The 20,517-nt window shown below is 42.9% G+C and overlaps 1 protein-coding gene across 1 annotated transcript in view; it reads left to right on the top strand.

Moving 5' to 3' along the window:
- The window catches only part of LOC124551165 (poly [ADP-ribose] polymerase tankyrase-1-like), a 91,541-nt gene that overhangs the window by 11,877 nt on the left and 59,147 nt on the right, over positions 1-20,517 (top strand). Inside the window, exon 2 of the mRNA XM_047126143.1 lies at positions 5,437-5,588. Within this exon, the coding sequence (XP_046982099.1) occupies positions 5,501-5,588 (88 nt within the window). The 5' untranslated portion in view covers positions 5,437-5,500. The remainder of the gene's footprint in view (positions 1-5,436; positions 5,589-20,517) is intronic.

The raw sequence follows: 20,517 nt of genomic DNA, 5'->3' as shown, positions 1-20,517 counted from the left end.
TTTGATGAAGCAATTGTTTACATATACGAAATGATCATTCACCCTAGCAATTTATAGGCTGTTTAGTGAATTATTTAAAAAATTAGTTGAGTTAATACATCCAATAGGAATAGTAATGTTTACTAATGCAGTACTATTGTAATTCGAATGTAGTAAATGTTTATTGATTATCTGCAAATATCACTACGAAAGTGCACTTGAAAACATCCAGACTCAAGAAGCACTGAAACTTCCTGGCAGATTAAAACTGTTTGCCAGACCGAGACCGAGACCGAGACTCTCGAGTTCGAGTCTCGGTCCGGCAAACAGTTTTAATCTGCCAGGAAGTTTCATATCAGTGCACACTCCACTGCAGAGTGAAAATCTCATTCTGGAAACATCCCCCAGGCTGTGGCTAAGCCATGTCTCCGCAATATCCTTTCTTTCAGAAGTGCTAGTTCTGCAAGGTTCGCAGGAGAGCTTCTGTTAAGTTTGGAAGGTAGGAGACGAGATACTGGCAGAAGTAAAGCTGTGAGTATCGGGCGGGAGTCGTGCTTGGGTAGCTAAGTTGGTAGGGCACTTGCCCGCGAAAGGCAAAGGTCACGAGTTCGAGTCTCGGTCCGGCACACAGTCTTAATCTGCCACCAAGTTTCATATCAGCGCACACTCCGCTGCAGAGTGAAATCTCATTCTGTCAAGAAGCACTGTTCCTGCATTTAACACGACGCCGGAGACTGAGACATAATTTACACTAGCTACCTTCCTTTACATCTTGTTGAGAGGAAATGAGTTGTATTTATTCACAAAATTACAGGTTGCTCAAGAGCGTGCAAATGCTGAAGATATTTGGCGCGATCAATGACAAACAGTTGTAGCAAAACTGTCTACGTCCATTGCTGCGTCGCTTCTCACAATTGGAAATTTAAATTTCATATAAGTTGGGAAGGAAAACATAGGTACAAAGAAGGTAGCTGCGAAGAAACCATGGGTAACAGAAGAAATACTTCAGTTGATTGATGAAAGGAGGAAGTACAAACATGTTCCAGGAAAATCAGGAATACAGAAATACAAGTCGCTGAGGAATGAAATAAGTAGGAAGTGCAGGGAAGCTAAGACGAAATGGCTGCAGGAAAAATGTGAAGACATCGAAAAAGATATGATTGTCGGAAGGACAGACTCAGCATACAGGAAAGTCAAAACAACCTTTGGTGACATTAAAAGCAACGGTGGTAACATTAAGAGTGCAACGGGAATTCCACTGTTAAATGCAGAGGAGAGAGCAGATAGGTGGAAAGAATACACTGAAAGCCTCTATGAGGGTGTAGATTTGTCTGATGTGATAGAAGAAGAAACAGGAGTCGATTTAGAAGAGATAGGGGATACAGTATTAGAATCGGAATTTAAAAGAGCTTTGGAGAACTTACGGGCAAATAAGGCAGAAGGGATAGACAACATTCCATCAGAATTTCTAAAATCATTGGGGGAAGTGGCAACAAAACGATTATTCACGTTGGTGTGTAGAATATATGAGTCTGGCGATATACCATCTGACTTTCGGAAAAGCATCATCCACACAATTCCGAAGACGGCAAGAGCTGACAAGTGCGAGAATTATCGCACAATCAGCTTAAAAGCTCATGCATCGAAGCTGCTTACAAGAATAACATACAGAATAATGGTAAAGAAAATTGAGAATGCGCTAGGTGACGATCAGTTTGGCTTTAGAAAAAGTAAAGGGACGAGAGAGGCAATTCTGACGTTATGGCTAATAATGGAAGCACGGCTAAAGAAAAATCAAGACACTTTCATAGGATTTATCGACCTGGAAAAAGCGTTCGACAATATAAAATGGTGCAAGCTGTTCGAGATTCTGAAAAAAGTAGGGGTAAGCTATAGGGAGAGACGGGTCATATACACTATGTACAACAACCCAGAGGGAATAATAAGAGTGGACGATCAAGAACGAAGTGCTCGTATTAAGAAGGGTGTAAGACAAGGCTGTAGCTTTTCGCCCCTACTCTTCAATCTGTACATCGAGGAAGCAATGATGGAAATAAAAGAAAGGTTCAGGAGTGGAATTAAAATACAAGGTGAAAGGATATCAATGATACGATTCGCTGATGACATTGCTATCCTGAGTGAAAGTGAAGAAGAATTAAATGATCTGCTGAACGGAATGAACAGCCTAATGAGTACACAGTATGGTTTGAGAGTAAATAGGAGAAAGACGAAGGTAATGAGAAGTAGTAGAAATGAGAACAGCGAGAAACTTAACATGAGGATTGATGGTCACGAAGTCAATGAAGTTAAGGAATTCTGCTACATAGACAGTAAAATAACCAATGACGGACGGAGCAAGGAGGACATCAAAAGTAGACTCGCTATGGCAAAAAAGGCATTTCTGGCCAAGAGAAGTCTACTAATATCAAATACCGGCCTTAATTTGAGGAAGAAATTTCTGAGGATGTACGTCTGGAGTACAGAATTGTATGGTAGTGAAGCATGGACTGTGGGAAAACCGGAACAGAAGAGAATCGAAGCATTAGAGATGTGGTGCTATAGACAAATGTTGAAAATTAGGTGGACTGATAAGGTAAGGAACGAGGAGGTTCTACGCAGAATCGGAGAGGAATATGTGGAAAACACTGATAAGGAGAAGGGACAGGATGATAGGACATCTGCTAAGACATGAGGGAATGACTTCCACGGTACGAGAGGGAGCTGTAGAGGGCAAAAACTGTAGAGGAAGACAGAGATTGGAATACGTCAAGCAAATAATTGAGGACGTAGGTTGCAAGTGCTACTCTGAGAAGAAGAGCTTAGCACGGGAAAGGAATTCGTGGCGGGCCGCATCAAACGAGTCAGTAGACTGATGACCAAAAAAAAAAAAAATAATCGCTCACTGAGGCAAACAGTTGTAGCGAAACTGTCTACGTCAATTGCTGCGTCGCTTCTCACAATTGCAAATTTAAATTTCAAATAACTGCTCAAAATCACTCACTGAGGCTGCGTTGAGAGTATTTGTAATCCTGCTGAAAGCGACGGTGTGAGGCTGAGCTCAGTCGAATTACGCCAAGTTCGACGCTTCGCACACGGCAAGCGCTGCTGTCAACTCGCGGCCCAGACACTGTCTGCAGGATTACCGAGCTTCAGCTCCCCGGAATGACTCGCCGCCAGGAGACACCCCTGCCGAAACCCGTACGACGGGAAGACACGGAAAGCGGAGAGGACGGCGGTCTGCGGCTGTCGCTGCCCTCCGTCACGTCTCACACGGCTGCGTCCCAGTTTGATCCGAGAGAAACACTCAGAATTAAAGCTTGCCTCAAGTATACATCACATTACAATAACTTTACATTCGTCACTGTCATTTTGTGGCCTCTCTAGACGTGAAATACACATTATTACGTAAGATATGAACGAGAATCTTGCTCACATTCGGTTTTTAGCACACAGAAAGTACGCTAAGTAAAGTTGTTGTTGTTGTTGTTGTGGTTTTCAGACCAGAGACTGGTTTGATGCCGCTCTATCCTATGTAAACTTCTTCATCCCCAAGTACCTACTGCAGTCTGAATGTTTCTGGTTCTGCTTAGTGTATTCATCCCTTGGTCTCCCGGCCGGCCGGTGTGGCCAAGCGGTTCTAGGCGCTTCAGTTTGGAACCGCGCAACTGCTACGGTCGCTGGTTCGAATCCTGCCTCGGGCATGGATGTGTGCGATGTCCTTAGGTTAGTTAGGTTTAAGTAGTTCTAGGGAACTGATGACCTCAGATGTTAAGTCCCATAGTGACCAGAGCCATTTGAACCATTTGAATCTTGGTTTCCCTCTACCATTTTTACCCTCCACGCTGCCCTCCAGTACTAAATTGGTGATCCCTTGATGCCTCAGAACATGTCTTACCAACCGATCCCTACTTCTATCAAGTTGTGCCGCAAATTCCTCTTCTCCCCAATTCTATTCAATACCTCCTCATTAGGTACGTGACCTACCCATCTAATTTTCGGCATTCTTCTGTAGCACCACATTTCGAAAGCTTCTATTCTCTTCTTGTCTAAACTGTTTCACTTCCACACATGGCTACACTCCCTACAAATACTTTCAGGAAAGACTCCCTGACGCTTACCGTAAATCTATACTCGAAGTAGCAAATTTCTCTTCTCCAGACAGGCTTTCCTTGCCATTGCCAGTCTACACTTATATCCTCTCTACTTCGACGATCATCAGTTCTGTTGCTCCCCAAGTAGCAAAACTCATCTTCTACTTCAAGTGTCTCATTTTCTAATCTAATTCTCTCAGCATCACCTGATTTAATTCGACTACATTCTATTATCCTCGTTTTGCTTTTGCCGATGTTCATCTTATATCCTCTTTCCAAGACACTGTCCATTCCGTTCAACTTCCCCTTCCAGGTCCTTTTATGTCTCTGATAGAATCAAAATGTCATCGGCAAACCTCAAAGTTTTTATTTCTTCTCCATGGAATTTAATTCCTACTCCAAATTTTTCTTTTGTTCCCTTTGCTTCTTGCTCAATATACAATATACAAATAAAGTCATACGAATACATGTGGCAAGCTTAGAAAGAGCATCCCTCCGCCCTCAACTCATTTGTGCTTTTAGATTTCACATAGCGTGTAGCATTTGATTTTTATTTAGCAATTTTAGCAATCCCCATTTGCATAAACAATGAACTAATGATTAAATACAATTAAACTTTCAATATTCGTCATCTGGAATAGCTAGTAACTGAACTGGATAACTCATACTGCCTTTCTATTACATTCAGCCGTGGCAAATTCAGAATAATGACACATTTCCCCTACGATACTGTTATAAAATCGGCTGTACTTTAAGATTAACTAATAGAAAAGAAATGTGACTTCTATAATTTTTAGTGACACTCTCAGCTTTCATGTGATAGCCCATATTCTATGGCAGTTAAAACAGTAGCCATTAATTTTCTATTGCCTGTCACAATATCCATAATCACAAATATTGGTAACTCTTCTCATATTTATTGCAAAAGAAGTTCGTATCGTCGACACAATTTCCGTCGTGTCTTTGTTTCTGTTTCTGTGTATTTAGAGGGCGGCAACAGTCGTACTAGAATCAGCTCTCTGTAGCTGCCAGTATATGCCTCAGGCCGTAGTTTCCCCCACCACTTTGCGCTGTTCTTGCCTGCTCAAGGCTCGCTGCTGATTTAAGTAAAGCACACCAGCATCCCCTCATCAGCTCGTAATTTCATTTAAGACAATTTCATTCGATGTCATTTCCTTTCCGAAATACTTGAGGTAAACGGCTTAGCTGAGGCAGAAACTATGTATTGGGTAGAACGAAGTGAAAATTCATTTTTGAAACAGATATTATCCACTATAGCTTGATAGATTAATTTACACTAGCCACTTTCCTTTATAGCTTGTTGAAATAAAATCTCATGTAATTGTATTTGTTTATAAAAATACAGGATACCCAACAGCGTGCACGTGCCGAACACATTTCGACGGAGAAGACGCTTTTTCTCCTCCATCATGTCTTGCAGAAGCGCTAGTTGGCTCATCTGCGTCTTTATGGCAGTAGCCATAGCAGCTGACTACAGTGGCTTGAAGTCCACGACAGGTAAAAAATTTACTTTTTTCAATTGATACACACTGAAGCGCCAAAGAAACTGCTATACGTATGCGTATTCAAATACACAGATATGTAAACGGACAGAATACGGCACTGCGACCGGCAACGCCTGTATAAGACAAATGTCTGGTGCAGATGTTAGATCGGCTACTGCTGCTATGATGGCAAGATTTAGGTGAGTTTGAACGTCACGTTACAGACGGCGCATAAGCGATGGGACACAGCATCTCCGAGGTAGTGATGACTTGGGAATTTTCCCGTACGACCATTTAGAGAGCGTACAGTGAATATCAGGAATGCAGTAAAGCTTCAAATCTCCGACATCGATGCGCCAGGCAAAAGATCCTATAAGAACGGGACCAACGACGACTGAAGAAAACCGTTCAAAGTGACAAAAGTGCAACTCTTTCACAAATTGCTGCAGTTTTCAATGCTGCACCACCAACAAGTGCCAGCGTGCGAACCATTCAACTACACATCGTCGATATGGTCTTTCGGAGCCGAAGGCCCACTCGTGTACCCTTGATGACTGCACGACACAAAGCCTTACGCCTCGCCTGGGCCCTTCAACACCGACATTGGACTGTTGATGACTGGAAACATGTTGACTAGTCGGACAAGTCTCGTTTCAAATTATATCGAGTGGATGGACGTGCACGGGAATGCAGACAACCTTATGAGTCCATGGATCCTGCATGTCTGCAGGGGTCTGTTCAAGCATTTGGAGGCTCTGCAACGCTGTAGAGCGTGTGCAGTTGGAGTGATTGGGACCCCTGATACGTCTAGATGCGACTCTGACAAGTGACACGTACGTAAGCATCCTGTCTCATCATTTGCATCCATTCATTTCCATTGTGCATTCCTATGGATTTGGGCAATTCCAGCAGCACAATGTGGCACCCTAGACGTCCTGAATTGCTACAGAGTGGCTCCAGAAACGCACTTCTGAGTTTAAACACTTCCGCTGCTTCCAAACTCCCCATACATGAACATTTTGGGCATATGTGGGATGCCTTGTGACGCGCTGTTCGAAAGAGATCTCCAATCCCTCGTACTCTTACGGATTTATGGACACCCCTGCGGGATTCATAGTGTCAGTTCCCTCCAGCACTACTTCCGACGTTAGTGGAGTCTAGATGCGATTGTGACAAGTAACACGTACGTAAGATTCTTGCTTCAGAACTCTGCGTTCTCACAGGGGCTATCTACAATATTAGTAGCAGTTTCTTTGGCTCTTCAGTATATATCCCGGTATGATAATGATTAACAGATTTATAGTAAATGAAGCTCAGCTTGGATTCAGGACAAATGCAGGAACCCGCGAGGCAATACTGACCCTACAGCTTCTCATAGTAGATACGTTAAGGAAACGCGAACATATGTTTAAAGCATTTGTATAGTCAGAGGAAGCTTTTGACAATGTTGACTGAATGCTCTCTTTGAAATTCTAAAGGGGGCAGGGGTAAAATACAGGCTGCGAAAGGCTATTTAAAATTTGTACAGAAACCAGATAGCAGTTATAAGATTCGAGAGGCACGAAAAGGAAGCAGTGGTGGTGAAGCGACTGAGACAGGGTTGTAACCTATCACTGATGTTATGCAACCTGTATGTTGACCAAGCAGTAAAGGAAACAAAAGAAAAATCTGGAGTAGGACTTAAAATCCATGGAGAAGAAGTAAAAACTTTGAGGTTTTCCGATGGCATTGTAATCAGATGAACGGAATGTACAGTGCCTTCAGAGAAGGATATAAGATGAACATCAACAAAAGCATAACGAGGATAATGGAATGTAGTCGTATTAAGTCAAGTGATGCTGAGGGAATTAGATTAGGAAACGAGACACTTCAAGCAGAAGATGGATTTTGCTATGTAGGAAGAAAAATAACTCATGATAATTAAGCTACGAAGGATAAAAAATGCAGACTGGCAATGGCAAGAAAAGCGTTTCTGAAGAACAGGCATTTGTTAACATCGAGTATAAATTTAAGTGTCAGGAAGTCCTTTCTGAAAGTATTTTGAAAGGAGTGTAGCAATCTATGGAAGTGAAACATGGACAATAAATGGTTTAGACAACAAGAGAACGAAGCTTTTGAAATGTGGTGCTACAGAAGAATGCTGTAGATTAGACGGGTAGATCACATAACTGATGAGGAGGTACTGCATAGAGCTGGGGATAAGAGAAATTTGTGGCACAACTTGACTACAAGAAGGGATCGGTTAAAAGGATACATTCTGAGGCATCACCAGTTTGGTACCAGTGGAAAGCAAGGGGACGGGGGGGAGGCGGGTAAAAATCATAGAGGGAGACCAATAGGTGACTACTACAGTAAGCATATTCTGAAGGATGTAGGTTGCAGTAGTTACTCGAAGCTGAATAGACTTGCACAGGATAGAGTATCATGGAGAGCTGCATCAAACCAGTCTTTGGACTGAAGACCACAACAACGACAGCAGTAAGTGATATAATACAGGTCCAATATTTTCTCATTGAGATTTATGTGAATTTCTTTTTTAGGATCAGATCATGCGGTCACAGTCAATAGTTTAAGAATCGACAATCCTGAGAAGTATTTACTCTCCATTTTTCTTAGAGACATTTTATGGTTCAAGATATTCATTTGATGCTGACTTATCTCATTAGGTTAGTCTTACCTCTTGATTTAACGACTTCTTTGCCTACAGTCTAATCACATTCTAAATGTGAACGAACTGTAGAACATCATTCACTTTCAGTATATCACTGCTTTTGATGCTGTACACTACACTACCTGGGATGACATTTACTTACTCGTTGTATACAATTTCCATAGATCATTACAGCGAACTCGTCACTGAGAATTACGTGTACAACCGATGTCAGTATAGAACGTCAGCAAACAATAACACTGAAGACGCTACTGTCTTACGAACGCAGTGCTAACATTCATGCATTGCGAACTCTTCCAACATTACGGTTGCACATGTATAACCTATGCAGTGACCCCATAATAAGCACCTTAAGTACACAATAATTACATAGCCAAATTGAAAATACATAGCTGATAACGGCAATAATTTATTTTGCACTGTTGTTGTTGTTGTGGTCTTCAGTCCTGAGACTGGTTTGATGCAGCTCTCCATGCTACTCTATCCTGTGCAAGCTTCTTCATCTCTCAGTACCTACCGCAACCTACATCCTTCTGAATCTGCTTAGTGTAGTCATATCTTGGTCTCCCTCTACGATTTTTACCCTCCACGCTGCACTCCAATACTAAATTGGTGATACCTTGATGCCTCAGAACATGTCCTACCAACCGAGCCCTTCTTTTAGTCAAGTTGTGCCACAAACTCCTCTTCTTCCCAATTCTATTCAATACCTCCTCATTAGTTATGTGATCTACCCATCTAATCTTCAACATTCTGCTGTAGCACCACATTTCGAAAGCTTCTATTCTCTTCTTGTCCAAACTATTTATCGTCCATGTTTCACTTCCATACATGGCTACACTCCATACAAATACTTTCAGTCGCGACTTCCTGGCACTTAAATCTACACTCGATGTTAACAAATTTCTCTTCTTCAGAAATGCTTTCCTTGCCATTGCCAGTCAATCCTCTCTACTTCGACCGTCATCATTTATTTTGCTCCCCAAATGGCAGAACTCCTTTACTATTTTAAGCGTCTCATTTCCTAATCTAATTCCCTCAGCATCACCCGACTTATTCGACTACATTCCATTATCCTAGTTTTGCTATTGTTGATGTTCATCTTATATCCTTCTTTCAAGACACCGTTCATTCCGTTCAACTGCTCTTCCAAGTCCAGTGCTGTCTCTGACATAATTGCAATGTCATCGGCGTATCTCAAAGTTTTTATTTCTTCTCCATGGGTTTTAATACCTACTCCGAATTTTCCTTTTGTTTCTTTTACTGCTTGCTCAATATTCAAATTGAACAACATTGGGGAGAGGCTACAACCCTGTCCCACTCCCTTCCCAACCACTGCTTCCCTCTCATGCCCCTCGACTCTTATAACTGCCATCTGGTTTCTGTACAAATTGTAAATAGCTTTTCGCTCACGGTATTTTACCCCTGCCACCTTCAGAATTTGAAAGAGAGTATTCCAGTCAACATTTCCAAAAGCTTTCTCTAAGTCTACAAATGCTAGATACGTAGTTTTGCCTTTCCTTAAATCTCTTCTAAGATATGTCGTAGGGTCAGTATTGCCTCACGCGTTCCAATATTTCTACGGAATCCAAACTGATCTTCCCCGAGGTCGGCTTCTACCAGTTTTTCCATTCGTCTGTAAAGAATTCGCATTAGTATTTTGCAGCTGTGACTTATTAAACTGATAGTTCGGTAATTTTCGCATCTGTCAACGCCTGCTTTCTTTGGGATTGGAATTATTATATTCTTCAAGTCTGAGGGTATTTCGCCAGTCTCACATATTTTGCTCACCAGATGGTAGAGTTTTGTCAGGACTGGCTCTCCCAAGGCTGTCAGTAGTTCTAATGGAATGTTGTCTACTCCCGGGGCCTTGTTCCGACTGAGGTCTTTCAGTGCTCTGTCAAACTCTTCATGCAGTATCATATCTCCCATTTCATCTTCATGTACATCCTCTTCCATTTCCATAATATTGCCCTGAGGTACATCGCCCTTGTATAGACACTCTATATACTCCTTCCACCTTTCTGCTTTCCCTTCTTTGCTTAGAACTGGGTTTCCATCTGAGCTCTTGATATTCATGCAATTGGTTCTCTTTTTCTCCAAAGGTCTCTTTAATTTTTCTGTAGGCAATATCTATCTTACCCCTAGTGAGATAAGCCTCTGCATCCTTACATTTGTCCTCTAGCCATCCCTGCTTAGCCATTTTGCACTTCCTGCTTCATTTACTGCATTTTTATATTTTCTCCTTTCATCAATTAAATTCAATATTTCTTCTGTTACCCAAGGATTTCTACTAGCCCTCGTCTTTTTACCTACTTTATCCTCTGTTGCCTTCACTACTTCATCCCTCAAAGCTACCCATACTCCTTCTACTGTATTTCTTTCACCCATTCCTGTCAATAGTTCCCTTATGCTCTCCCTGAAACTCTCTACAACCCCTGGTTCTTTCAGTTTATCCAGGTCCCATCTCCTCAAATTCACACCTATTTGCAGTTTCTTCAGTTTTAATCTACAATTCATAACCAATACATTGTGGTCAGAGTCCACATCTGCCCCTGGAAATGTCTTACAATTTAAAACCTGGTTCCTAAATCTCTGTCTTAATATTATATAATCTATCTGATACCTTCTAGTATCTCCAGGCTTCTTCCATATATACAACCTTCTTTCATGATTCTTGAACCAAGTGTTAGCTATGATTAAGTTATGCTCTGTGCAAAATTCTACCAGGCGGCTTCCTCTTTCATTTCTTACCTCCAATCCATATTCACTTACTACGTTTTCTTCTCTCCCTTTTCCTATTATCGAATTCCAGTCACCCACGACTATTAAATTTTCGTCTCCCTTCACTATCTGAATAATTTCTTTTATCTCATACATTTCATCAATTTCTTTGTCATCTGCAGAGCTAGTTGGCATATAAACTTGTACTACTGTAGTTGGCGTGGGCTTTATCTTGCCCACAATAATGCGTTCATTATGCTGTTTGTAGTACCTTACACGCACTCCTATTTTTTTTATTCATTATTAAACCTACTCCTGCATTACCCCTATTTGATTTTGCATATATGACCTTGTATTCACCTGACCAAAAGTCTTGTTCCTCCTGCCACCGAACTCTGCTAATTCCCACTATATCTAACTTTAACCTATCCATTTCCCTTTTTAAATTTTCTAACCTACCTGTCCGATTAAGCGATCTGACATTCCATGCTCAGATCCATAGAATGCCTGTTTTCTTTCTCCTGATGACAACGTCCTCTTGAGTAGTCCCCGCCCGGATATCCGAATGGGGGACTATTTTACCTCCGGAATATTTTACCCAAGAGGACGCCACCATCATTTAACCATACAGTAAAGCTGGATGCCCTCGGGAAAAATTACGGCTGTAGTTTCCCCTTGCTTTCAGGGGTTCGCAGTACCAGCACAACAAGGCCGTTTTGGTTAGTGTTACAAGATCATATCAGTCAATCATCCAGACTGTTGCCATTGCAACTACTGTAAAGGCCGCTACCCCGCTTCAGGAACCAGACGTTTGTCTGGCCTCTCAACAGATACCCCTCCGCTGTGGTTGCAACTGCAGTACGGCTATCTGTATGGCTGAGGCACGCAAGCCTCCCCACCAACGGCAAGGTCTATGGTTCATGGGGGGGAGGGGGTGGGGTATTTTGCACTCGTGTTTACAAATTCACGAATGGAGTACAAGAAGCTATCATACAGGAAGAGTTGCATTTAGGTAATGCCTTCTCTGTTTCTGACACATTTGAGTCCAGTCGGTACAGAATTGTGGTACCATTACATCTAAAGTCTTCATTCACCAGCGGCAGATTTTCGTGTGTGTAGTATGTGCCGTTACTGTGGCTCACGTGGACTTTTATTTCATATACATCAGAGTTCGTGACAACAATCCTGATAAATTGTGAAACAATGTGAAGAATTCTCAACTGTTAACAGAATCTTCCGTCGATTCTTGGTAGAACTACATTATAATAAATGAAAAGCACCATTTTGCTTTTGTTTATCTGTTCTTTTATAGAACAAAAGCAAACTGCTGCTTTTCATTTATTAATTCTCAACTGTCTACACGATTCGCAACAAGAGGTCCTTGGACTTATTTTACAAATTATTCTACTCACTATTTTCTACATAATGAAGATTATTTGAAAAAGAAAAGTTTTTCCTTAAAAATTATTTAAACACCGCACAGTGGAATGCACACTTTATGACTCCCTGATCACTAACGATATAAAATCAATGAAAAACCAAAATCCATCAGCTATCTTGTTCAGAATGTGAAGTATGATTTGTTTCCTGTTTTGTTTTTAACCTGATGAAGTTTTTGCGATGACCTTACCGTACGCGTGGTGTCACCGCCAGACACCACACTTGCTAGGTGGTAGCCTTTAAATCGGCCGCGGTCCGTTAGTATACGTCGGACCCGCGTGTCGCCACTATCAGAGATTGCAGACCGAGCGCAGCCACACGGCAGGTCTAGAGACACTTCCTATCACTCGCCCCAGTTGTACAGCCGACTTTGCTAGCGATGGTTCACTGACAAATTACGCTCTCATTTGCCGAGACGATAGTTAGCATAGCCTTCAGCTACGTCATTTGCTACGACCTAGCAAGGCGCTATTTACCAGTTACTATTGATGCTGTAAAACATGTACCGTCAAGAGCGATGTTCACCTATTATGGATTAAAGTTAAGTATTCTACCAGATTCCTCCTTTTTTCTGAAGTCTAAACTCCTTTAACTGTTCCAGTCCTCACGCCAGCCTGCATGCGCTTAAACGCGTCCCTTTCGGCTTCCTGTCATAGTGGATTGGCTGTCTTGCCAGTCCACAACATAAGTTCTTCTAGATTTTTCTTGCCAGGGAGAAACTGAATGTCGTTGATGTGACTCATGTTGGTCGAAAGGGAACTTACAGTTAACATGATGGAAAACAGGGAAAGGAAGTTACTGGTGTACGCATCTGACACATTTTTAATCACCATATTGGTCTCATCTAAAAGGAAATAATTGAATTCACAGTTTCATAAGGTTGCTGTGAGCGGGTTGCTACCAGAAATTGGAAACAAAAGGGAAGACAAGACGGAACACAAGAATACATAACTTCCTTGTCTGATACCACACAGCGTCGGTTTCAGCGAGACGAGATGTCAGAAGTGTAGCTGATGAGCCACTATAGTGTTGAGCGTTTGCTAGTAGCAGTTCATGACCAACACAGACCGCCAGTCAAATCACACCATGTACCTACTGCCAACCAATCTCTGGTCAGGATCTCTGAGGTATCATTCACAGCTGTAAAGACGAACATCCTTAGGAAAGCCAAACTGTCTTTTTCATTAATTATTACAAAACATTCTTCTCGTATGAATTAGTCATTCGATTAATTTTGAAAAGATATTAAGAATCGAGACGAGTCGGTAATCGGAGGTCCACATAGGTGTTGTACTTTTCGTGTGGTCGTCTTGCGAAACCCGAGAGGTACTCAGGAGTAACACTGCGTTTATTGTCTCAGCGAGGTTCAAACGCTGATTATGATGTGTCGGGATATCACTTCTTCGCGCATTGATTGTTGCTGATGTTTCTGTTAAACTTCAGCCTACTCTTCATGATTACTAAATTGTGGTCTGAGTCCATCTGCTCCTGACTATGCCTTACAGGCGAATAACTGATTCGAAATTACTGCCCCACAGTGACGTAATCCGGCTGGTGTCTGCCCGTGCCTCCAGGGCCTCCCCCAGTATACATGTCTGTCATCTGTACTTACAGTTACTGATTGAATTTTATTGCAGAACTCAGTTGGTCATACCTCTGCTCTCATTTCTGCCAACAAACCCGTATCCTTGTGTAAGTCTGTCTCTCGTTCCTTCATATACTCGTAGTATTTCGCTCTAATCCCGCTCTGTTATAAATGTTTCATGGTCCTTCAGACACGTAGTTCCCCGTTCAGTATCCTCTTAGACTCTCTCCACGTCTTCATCTTCTGCCAGTGATGTCGACACGTATAGCTGAACTATCGTTGTTAGCGTCCCCAGATCACTGTCGACTCTGATGAAAGTCCTGTCTCTCAACTGCTCACAGCAGCTCACTCTCTGCCCAAACTTCTTGTTTGTAGTGAGTCCTGCTACAGCTATACCACTTTCTATTGCAGTTGACGTATCCTACATTCATCTGAGCAGAAATCTTTCCTTTTCTATTGTCCTTTACTGAGCCCCGCTATAGCTACGAAGGTTGTTCAATAAGTAATGCCCCACATTTTTTTTAAAAAAGCTATTAATAAACATAGACCAACGTCCTTGTTGGTTCTTCACATTTGATGTTTGTTCTGTGCGCCGGTGAAATTTCGCACCGTTGTGGCAGGTGGTAGGGCCGTACTACAGCGTCAAAGTGGCGTCTACATACGACTCACGTTACATGCAGCGTGCTGTTATTGAATTCTTGTGTATAGGAAAATAAAACCATAGTGAACATCCAAAAACATTTGTGTGCAGTATATGACGATGCTGCAGTTGATAGGAGTACAGTTGCCGCGCAGTATGAAGCGCGGTTTCACGCACTGTGCGGCCCCTCCCGCCGAAGGTTCAAGTCCTCCCTCGGGCGTGGGTGTTTGTGTTGTTCTTAGCATAAATTAGTTTAAGTTAGTTTCAGTAGTGTGTAAGTCTAGGAATCGATGAGCTCAGCAGCTTGGTCGCTTAGGAATTCACATACATTTGAACATCTTGAGTACAGTTGGGCGACAGGTAAAGAAAGTTACAGTCTCAGGAAATGAAGAAACAGATCAGCCACGCTCGGGACGTCCTGTCACAGCTACTGCTCCAGACATGCTGAATCGTGCGGATGCCATTATTCGTGCCAACCGGCGCATCTCAACTCGACAATTTCCTCTACAGTTGTCGGCCATCGTTGGAAGTGCGTCTGAAATGATCGAGACTCTCGGATATTCAAAGAGGTGCTCACGATGGGTTCCACGAATGCTCACAGCGGACTACAAGATTCATAGAAAGGCCATTTCATCTGCATTGGTGGAGCGTTTTGAGACCGACAGAGAAGCTTTTCTGTCACGGATCGTTTCGGGGGACGAAAGCTGGGTGCACCACTTTGCACCGGAAACAAGAAATGAGTGGCATCATCTTCATTCACCACAAAAGAAGAAAATTCAAGACAATCCCCTCTGCCAAAAAAGTCATGGTGACATTGTGACGACATTCTCGTGCATGTGATGCCAAGAGGGTCAACCATCAATTCAGAGGCACACGTGAGGGCTCTGAATAAACTCAAGAACAATTTCGGACGTATTCGATCGGACAAGAACCCATCAGAAATCTTGCTCAAACACGATAATGCACGCCCACACACAAGTCTGAGATCCCGGGAACACGTCGCCAAATTGGGTTGGACATCACTGCCTCATCCACGCTACAGTCCAGTCCTGGCAACCTTGGACTTCCATGTTCGCGCCGCTTAAAGGTTCTGTACGGGGAATACACTTCGAAGATTCGAGTGTGTTAGTCACGCAGTAAAACATGGCTACGCCTACAGGACAGGAGTTTTTACCACCAGGGAATACATGCTCTTCCACAAAGTTGGCGTACGGCCATAAAACGTGATGTAGACTACGTAGAAAAATAGGAAATGGACGAAACATATTGATGTATATTGTCACCAAATTCTGACTCTTACCAATAAATGTGTTCTCAGAAAAATGTGGTTGATTATTTATTGAACGACCCTTGTAGATCGCGCACTTGCATTTCCCTTTTCAGATTTTCTAGCTTCACTACCGCATTAACATTTCTTACATTCTACGCTCCGGCGAATAACCATTTCGTTGAGTATGGTACTCGATGTTTTTCTCATTGTCACCGTGTGACTGGCAGTCCACTACCAGAGAAAGGTATGGAGAACTAATCCGACATCTTTTCCCAATGGAAAGTTCATCACGATGACATATTTGTGACTTACACGTTACGTGACTTTAATGCAGTGGTTACCACTGCCTCCCGCATCCGCATGCCGTTACTCTTTGGCGGCTGGGTACGGGTTTGACGAACCTGGCACCGCTGAGCTACTGCCGCCACTATTCCCCTGCAGTCCTGGGCCCTGCTCTGCCAGAGCGCAAAACGCGCTGGGATGTTGGCGATCGTACCTCAGCTGTCTGAATCTGTAGGACGACACAGTCCTCTGTTACAACCACGTACTACCAGTTCTGCAGCATGCGGACCGCTTCAGCGTAGACAGTGTTCCCTTTCTATAAAGAGGTGACTAATATTTCGCCGGGTGAGCTTACAAACAAAATAAAGTCAAATGGAAACAGTACGTGTGACGTTATACGCGTATTTTTGATCATGGTAGCACAAATCAAGAATCTCACTTCGCTGAGGCAAAGTATTTGAAAGATCTCCAGATATTATTACTAATAATTACTAATTAACAGAGATATTTAGGTTACGGTCAAAAAATACGTTTCGTCCATAGCAACGATTAGACGTCGATCGCGTGTTTCCAGTTGAACTCTGACTGATAAAAAGTGCTACCCTTCCAACAAAATATCGCCACAGCTGGTTCGAAATGTCTACGGCTTCTATACATTAGTATTAGCGCTTATCGATAAGGACACTGTCGTACTGTCTTTGGAGCGACCGCTAGTATTTCCGGGTTGTCGTGTTTGGCGCGTTCCGTCGGGACGGAGCAGCAGTGCGGTCCGGACAGCCATGTCTTACTCGACCTTTGCTGACACGCGACCTGAGTGGGGACGACCTCGGTTGGTCGTTCGGTCGGTCGTCTCATGGGACGACATGTATTTGGTCGCCGACCGCTTCTGGGTTCTCTATGTGTATCGACTTGTGATTCGCCCTTGTTGTTCCACAGTGACTGTTTTAGTATTCTTCGAGTTCTTCAACTTTTGTAGTCCTGTCTTCCTCAGTTGCGTGTAATGTTACGGTATATTGATAATTTTTACTTATGGACCGTCTGACAGCAACTGAGTAAAACACAATTTTAGTGCCATACGCGTATCGCCTTTATTTTCTGCAAGGCATCATCAGTGGCCTGGAATATGTACATATGTTAGCTATTTAATTTACATTTTTGTCACTGTGCCTATAGGTTATAAACAGTTCTGGTGGCTGGTATTTCCTATTAAGTAGTAATTTTTTGAACTGTACTTACAGGCTGCGTGGACAATTTCTTACATATTACGCTCCTGTTGCATTTTTGGTGTTGTTCTTCTTCTTATGAACGCCAATTTGCGGTTTTTTCCACATTCCACAGCACTAGGCACTGAACGCTTGTTTTAATGCAATGTTTTGGTTTCTGTTGTCGACTGTCAAATGTTTCAGCCAAAGACCGAATGTTATTGCCAAACTTATGAGTGTAACTATTAAAGTATCTGTGGTCTGTTCGTGTATGCATTTGTGTGTGTGTGTGTGTGTGTGTGTGTGTGTGATATATAATTTTGTGTGTGTGTGTGTGTGTGTGTGTGTGTGTGTGTGTGTGTGTGTGTGCGTGCGTGTGCGTGTGTGTGTGTGTGTGTGTGTGTGTGTGTGTGTGTGTGTGTGTGTGTCTGTGTGTGTGTGTCCAGATGGTGTGGGGAAGAGTTTTTTTGTTTTACGTTATCATTTCGTTTATTAAGTGTAGTAGGGAGCCTGTGCTGATGTGTGTTTGTCCATTTATCACATGTTTGTTTTCAGACGGTCCATAAGTAAAAATTATCAATATACCGTACTAATTCTTCGAGTTGTTTGTGGAAGTGTTTTCGCGCAACCGTGTGTAGCTTCTATGGTTTTGCCTGAGCAGTTATTTTAATGCTGTCTGTGTGCTGGATTGAGTCGGTCAGTTAGGACAGAGCAGCAAGTAAGTCTCCACGGTGCGGGGTCAGGGCGGGGCCACTGGAGGCGTGCACGCGCGGTCGGATTGTGAGGCGCTAGCTGCGAGAGCTGCAAAGATCGTTGCCCACTCAACCTGGACACTGCAGTTGAGCGATCAGTTAACCTGTAATGAAACCTCAACTGCTGCGACATATCTTTGAAACTGATAACGGCCCGCTGCACAACCATAACCTGATCTGCTCTATCCTGCGAAACCAGATTTCACATTTCTCTATTTCTAATGTTAAAGAACGTATTCCTCCCCTGGTTCCTTTGTTTTACCAGAAGCCAAACTGATTTTCGGAATGCATGATGGCTTTCACTTTTTGAGGACAATCGAAATTATTGTTTTAGGATGCATTCACAACTAGACCGAGCGTTCTGTAATTTTCGCGTTTTAAGATGTTCGAATTTTTGTGGATGGACGCTTATGGTTCCTCAGGTTTTACGGAATTACTTGAGATTAATCTATTGAGATGAATATTCCAACTACTGATGTTGTCTGATATAAAGTAAGTACAATAAGAGAACAGTGATTTAAACTCTTATTTAAAGAATAACCACGACATTTTAGATGTTGAGTGTGCACTGGAGGAAGAATTACACCATATAACTGGGAACTGAAAATTTTTTTGGAAATGTGTGCTATGTTCCTATGGGGCCAAAGTGCTGAGATCATTGGTTCAAAAAATGGTTCAAATGGCTCTGAGCACTATGGGACTTAACTTCTGAGGTCATCAGTCCCCTAGAACTTAGAACTACTTAAACCTAACTAACCTAAGGACATCACACACATTCATGCCGGAGGCAGGATTCGAACCTGCGACCGTAGCAGTCACGCGGTTCTAAAGTGAAGCCCCTAGAACCGCACGGTCACCGCGGCCGGCTGATATCATTGGTCCCTAGCATTACACAGTTCTTAACTTAACTTACACTAAGGACAACACACACACCCATCCCCGAGGGAGGACTCGAACCTCTGATGGGGAGAGCCTTGTGAACCGTGGCAAGGCATCTTGGGATGCCTGTGAATGGTGCGAAAATTGACACTTCACCCCAAATAACATAAGGGTGAAGACAACCACATGAGTGCTAAAAGGAATCCATTAAACTTTGGTTACATGATAATCAGTCAAATCTAAAGGCCGCAGATTCAACTAAATACCTAGGTATTACAATCACGAACAACTTAAATTGGAAGGAACACACAGAAAATGTTGTGGGGAAGTCTAACTAAAGACTGCGTTTTATTGGCAGGACACTTGGAAAATGTAACAGATTTACTAAGGAGACTGCCTACACTACGCTTGTACTTCCTCTTTTAGAAAGCAGCTGTGTGGTGTGGGATCCTTACCAGATAGGGTTGATGGAGTACATCGAAAAAGTTCAAAAGAAGGGCAGCATGTTTTGTATTATTGCGAAATATGGGAGAGAGTATCACTGAAATGATACAGGATTTGGGCTGGACATCATTAAAACAAAGGCGTTTTTCGTTGCGACGGAATCTTGCCCTTCACGGGCAAGCGCTCAACCGTGAGAGCTTCTGTAAAGTTTGGAAGATAGGAGACGAGGTACTGGCAGAAGTACGGCTGTGAGGACGGGGCGTGAGTCGTGCTCGGGTAGCTCAGTTGGTTGAGCACTTGCCCACAAGAGCCAATGGTCCCGAGTTCGAGTCTCGGTCCGGCACACAGTTTTAATCTGCCAGGAAGTTTCATATCAGCGCACACTCCGCTGCAGACTGAAAATCTCATTCTGGAAACCTAGAGCTTTTCGAGCAAACAAGCAGTAAATACAATAAACGGTTTAGTTTAAGATTTTGCAGCTGTTCGCCTGTGCCACCTGTTTAAGACATAGAAAAGATATCACACACTTACAGCACAGAGCAACTTTTGCTAGATGTTGATCTGCCTGTGGCTCGAGCAGGTGCAGAGGGCACTGTGTAAAGGTCGGGACACACACGTCCGGGCCGTGTCAGGGCCGAGCGTCGGACGAGTGACGGCCGTGCACCGGTCCGTTCCTGCAGGGGCCACACATGACTGGGGCACGTCCGTGTCTCTGTTGTTCCTTGTAGTGACTCGGACGCGGTGATCTGGGTTTCTGTTTGTGAAATCTGTAAAACATGTTCACTAATTTTCGTAATAGTGAATTAGGACTAGATGGAAAGCACATAACAATACAGGCTCCAAACAACTCAGGAAGTCTCTATTGGAAATACAAAAAAACGTATTCCATTGTGCTTCTTGCTCTGGTTAACCCATGTTATAATGTTATTGCAATAGACGCGGGAGCGTACGGAAAAAACTCTGATGGAGGCATTCTAGTAAATTCAAACCTTGGAGAGTCATTGGAAAACAATACACTTAGTGTCCCAAAGAGTAAAACCTTACCCGGAACTG

This window comes from Schistocerca americana, chromosome 9, assembly GCF_021461395.2.
Source record: "Schistocerca americana isolate TAMUIC-IGC-003095 chromosome 9, iqSchAmer2.1, whole genome shotgun sequence".
Classification (NCBI taxonomy): Eukaryota; Metazoa; Arthropoda; class Insecta; order Orthoptera; family Acrididae; genus Schistocerca; species Schistocerca americana.
Note: the sequence above shows the minus strand (reverse complement) of the source record. Positions and strands in the feature narration are given on the sequence as shown.